The 4,848-nt window shown below is 42.8% G+C and overlaps 1 protein-coding gene across 1 annotated transcript; it reads left to right on the top strand.

Moving 5' to 3' along the window:
* Positions 1 to 1,214: 1,214 nt before the first annotated feature.
* Positions 1,215 to 3,851, top strand: LOC139395759 (NLR family CARD domain-containing protein 3-like). Its single transcript, XM_071143116.1, has 3 exons — positions 1,215 to 1,526; positions 1,783 to 1,949; positions 2,047 to 3,851. Exons 1-3 carry the CDS (start codon positions 1,327 to 1,329, stop codon positions 3,849 to 3,851), a joined length of 2,172 nt encoding a protein of 723 aa, XP_070999217.1. The 5' UTR covers positions 1,215 to 1,326.
* The last annotated feature ends 997 nt before the right edge of the window (positions 3,852 to 4,848 follow it).

Raw genomic sequence — 4,848 nt, 5'->3', positions numbered from 1 at the left:
TATATATATATATATGTATATGTATATGTGGAATTTTGGTCATATTGCACTTCCTAAGGCTTCCGCTAGATGTCAACAGTCTTTAGAACCTTGTTTGATGCTTCTACTGTGAAGGGGGGAAATGGGAGCTGATTGAGTAAGGGGTCTGGCAGAGTGCCACGAGCTCAGTCTCGCGCGCTCCCGTGAGAGTTAGCTCTGTTCCATTGCATTTCTACAGTCCAAAGGAATTCTCCGGTTGGAACATTATTGAAGATTTATGATAAAAACATCCTAAACATGGATTCTATACTTCGTTTGACATGTTTCTACAAACTGTAATATGACTGCTCGTCTGAACTTTTGCCTGGACTTGCCTGCGCATCGTGAGTTTGGATTGTGTACTAAACGTGCAAAAAAGGAGGTATTTGGACATAAATGGACTTTAGCTAACAAATCAAACATTTATTATAGAACTGGGATTCCTGGGAGTGCATTCTGATGAAGATCATCAAATGTAAGTGAACATTTATAATACTATTCTGACTTCTGCTGACTCCACAACATGGCGGATATCTGTATGGTTGTTTTGGTCTCTAAGCGCTGTACTCAGATTATTGCATGGTGTGCTTGTTCCGTAAAGATTTTTTTTTAAATCTGACACCGCGGTTGCATTAAGCATAGGTTTGTCCAAAGTTCCATGTATAATAGTTGTATATTTTATCAATGTTTTATTATGAGTATTTCTGTAAATTGATGTGGCTCATTACTGAACATATAGCGCCAATGTAAACTGAGATTTTTGGATATAAATATGAACTTTGTTGAACAAAACATACATGCATTGTGTAACATGAAGTCCTATGAGTGTCATCAGATGAAGATCATCAAAGGCTAGTGATTAATTCTATCTCTATTTCTGCTTTTTGTGACTCCTCTGCTTGGTTAGGAAATGGCTGTGTTTTTCTGTGACTAGGTGCAGACCTTTCGTCGTAAAGCCTTTTTGAAATCGGACACCGTGGTGGGATTCACAAGTTGATCTTTAACATGGTGTAAAATACTTGTATGTCTGAGGAATTTGAATATGAGAATTATGAGATTTCTGTTTTTGGTGCCTTGCACTTTCACTGGCTGTTGTCATATCGATCCCGTTAACGGGATCTCAGCCATAAGAAGCTAATGGTTCTTCAACAATGTTCAGAAATATTAACTGTTCTGCTATTTCTTATTGCAGCTGAGTGAGCTGTGACTTACATCTAAAAACCAGTCTCTCTGGGGAGAGAGAGGAGGGGACCACTGCCTCTAAAATGAGTCTCTCTGGGGAGAGAGGAGGGGACCACTGCCTCTAAAATGAGTCTCTCTGGGGAGAGAGAGGAGGGGACCACCACCTCTAAAATGAGTCTCTCTGGGGGGAGAGAGGAGGGGACCACCGCCTCTAAAATGAGTCTCTCTGGGGAGAGAGAAGAGACCACTGCCTCTAAAATGAGTCTCTCTGGGGAGAGAGAGGAGAACACTGCCTCTAAAATGACTCAAGACACCAGTTCTAAGAGGTAAGAGATTACATGTAAAATATACAGAAAATATACAGAAAAGTGTTCACAAAAAAGTGTTCACAAATGACATAAAATGGAGGTCTATATCATTGATTTAAATGGCCGATTTAAATGGCCAAAAAACCAATTGCAGACTGTAGCTTTAAAAGAAACATCATAACTTCTTGAAGTTCCATTATACAGTTGTTAAAAAGAAGTAGATTAGGTATTGATGTGATATTGATGAGGTGATCTGTCTCCCTGTTTTGTTCAGTGTCCAGAAGCCCAGAGCAGAGTCACCTACAACCAGCCTGGTATCAATGAAGAGTGATCAGCCACCTGCTTTCAGCCAGGAACCATTTCCAGATGACAATAATGAAGTGGAGAGTTTGGACAGTGAGGATGCATTAAAGATCACACACAACCTTCTGGACAGAAGAAGTAAGACTGTTTTTCATACAATATCACAAAGAACGGTACAAAGGCCCTTATAAAACACACACATTAACTTATGAGTCCCAACATTGTTTTCCTACAGGTCAAACTCTGCTGACAGTCCAACAAGACATCAAGGCTAAACTGAAACACAAGTATCAACACATATCTGAAGGAATTGGACACCATGGAAACCAAAGTCTGTTAAAGGACATCTACACAGACCTCTACATCACAGAGGGTGGAAGTGGAGGGCTCAATAATGAACATGAGGTTAGACAGATAGAGATGGCATCCAAGAAACAAACCACACAAGAGACACCAATCAAATGCAACGACATCTTCAAGCCTTTACCTGGACAAGACAAACCAATCAGAACTGTGCTGACAAAAGGAATCGCAGGCATTGGAAAAACAGTCTCTGTGCAGAAGGTCATCCTTGACTGGGCAGAGGGAAAAGCAAATCAGGACGTTCATTTCATGTTTCCTCTTCCTTTTCGTGATCTGAACCTGAAAAAGGACCAATACAGTCTGATGCAACTTCTTTCCCATTACTTCCCAGAGCTGAAAGAGATTGACAGCATTGAAGATGGTGAAACCAAAACTGTTTTCATTTTTGATGGTCTGGATGAGTGTCGACTTTCTCTAGACTTCAAAAACATTGAGAAGTGCTGTGATGTCACGAAGCCAACCTCAGTGGATGTGCTGCTGACAAACCTCATCGAGGGGAATCTGCTTCCCTCTGCACTCCTCTGGATAACCACACGGCCTGCAGCAGCCAATCAGATCCCTCCTGAGTGTGTTGACCAGGTGACAGAGGTACGAGGGTTCAATGATCCACAGAAGGAGGAGTACTTCAGGAAGAAGATCCCAGATCAGAATCTGGCCAATGAAATCATCAAACACATGAAGACATCAAGGAGCCTCCGCATCATGTGCCACATGCCAGTCTTCTGTTGGATATCAGCCACTGTCCTTGAGATGATACTGAAAGAGGCAGAGAATGATGAAGTCCCCAAAACTCTGACCCAGATGTACTTACACTTCATGCTCATCCAAATCATTGTGAAGAACAGGAAGTACAACAAAGCCACAGAGACGAACCCAAAGGAACTGTCTCAGTCAGACAAAGAGATGATCCTGAAACTGGCAAAGCTGGCTTTCCAACAGCTGCAGAAGGGCAACCTTATCTTCTATGAGGAGGACCTGAGAGAGTGTGGCCTTGATGTAACAGAGGCATCAGAGTACTCAGCATTGTGTACAGAGATATTTAAAGAAGAATCTGGGCTGTACCAAGACAAGGTCTACAGCTTTGTGCATCTGAGCATGCAGGAGTTTCTAGCAGCAGTGCATGCTTTAGAATCATGTCTAGACAAGAAGGAAAATGTTTTCTCCCCCACGAGTGATGATGAAGAGAGAGAGTCATTCCAGTTGTCTGACTTACACAGGACTGCAGTGGACCAGGCCTTGAAGAGTGAGAATGGACACCTGGACCTGTTCCTCCGCTTCCTTCTGGGTCTCTCACTGGAGTCCAATCAGAATCTGTTACGAGGCCTTCTGACACAGACAGGAAGGACAACACAGACCAATGAGGAAACAGTTGAGAGAACAGTCAGGTATCTTTCAGACAAGATCAACCAGGAATCCTCACCAGAAAGGATCATCAACTTGTTCCACTGTCTGAATGAACTTGGTGCCAACTCTCTTGTTGAAGACATGCAGACCTCCCTGCATTCAGGAACTCTTTCAGAAACAAGACTAAAACCTGACCAATGTTCAGCCCTGGCCTACCTGTTACTGATGTCAGAGGAGGTGCTGGAGGAGTTTGACCTGAAGACATACAACACATCAGAGAAAGGTTATCAGAGGTTGCTGCCCGTAGTGAAAACTTGCAAGAGAGCACTGTAAGTTCTGTTATTGAGTTGATGTATATAGTATCATTATTATTATGAAGGATTTGTATATCTAACAGATTGTCTCCTCTCTCCAGATGGCTGTAAACTCACATATAAATCCTGTGAGACTCTGGCCTCAGCTCTGCAGACACCAAACTCCCCCTTGAGAGAACTGAACCTCAGCTACAATGACCTGGGAGACAGAGGAGTGGAGCTGCTCTGTGTTGGACTAACCAGTCCACCCTGCAACATACAGACACTAGTGTGAGTTAAATATGCTGGGAAACGGAGTAAAGGGCTGTTTGAATGAATGTTTACGAGCCTGCTGCTGCCTTGCACAACCTTCAATGTTATGTCATGATTATGTAAAACTTGGGCAAATTAATTCCGGTCTTTGTTAGGAAGAAATGGTCTTCACACAGTTCGCAACGAGCTAGGCGGCCCAAACTGCTGCATATACCCTGACGCAAGAGAAATGACTCAATGTCCCACTAACATGAATTTCTTTCAACTAAATATCTTGGCTCCTTGCAGCAACAAGGTCCTTTTGATGCTGCACTTGTGTAACAGGTGGTCAGCCTGCCACGCAGTCTCCTCATGGATTGCAATTTAATCGGCCATAATCGGCATCCAAAAATGCTGATTACCAATTATGAAAACTTAATTAATCGGCCGACCTCTAATCGACATATCTCCTCTCTCCAGACTGGTTGACTGTAAAATCACACATGAATCCTGTGAGACTCTGACCTCAGCTCTGCAGACACCAAACTCCCCCTTGAGAGAACTGAACCTCAGCAACAATGACCTGGGAGACAGAGGAGTGGAGCTGCTCTGTGTTGGACTAACCAGTCCACTCTGCAACATACAGACACTAGTGTGAGTTCAATATCTCAAATCAAATCAAATGTATTTGTCACATACACATGGTTAGCAGATGTTAATGCGAGTGGTGCGAAATGCTTGTGCTTCTAGTTCCGACAATGCAGTAATAACCAACGAGTAATCTA

The sequence above is a fragment of the Oncorhynchus clarkii genome, unplaced genomic scaffold (genome assembly GCF_045791955.1).
Source record: "Oncorhynchus clarkii lewisi isolate Uvic-CL-2024 unplaced genomic scaffold, UVic_Ocla_1.0 unplaced_contig_9079_pilon_pilon, whole genome shotgun sequence".
Taxonomy (NCBI): domain Eukaryota; kingdom Metazoa; phylum Chordata; class Actinopteri; order Salmoniformes; family Salmonidae; genus Oncorhynchus; species Oncorhynchus clarkii.
Note: the sequence above shows the minus strand (reverse complement) of the source record. Positions and strands in the feature narration are given on the sequence as shown.

Excerpts from the sequence above, each read along its gene's own strand:
- LOC139395759 (XM_071143116.1), top strand. The coding sequence starts at position 1,327 with ATGAGTCTCTCTGGGGAGAGAGAGGAGGGGACCACCACCTCTAAAATG. Across the intron at positions 1,527-1,782 it reads CAAGACACCAGTTCTAAGAG|TGTCCAGAAGCCCAGAGCAG; the intron begins GTAAGAGATTAC and ends TGTTTTGTTCAG. Across the intron at positions 1,950-2,046 it reads CAACCTTCTGGACAGAAGAA|GTCAAACTCTGCTGACAGTC; the intron begins GTAAGACTGTTT and ends GTTTTCCTACAG.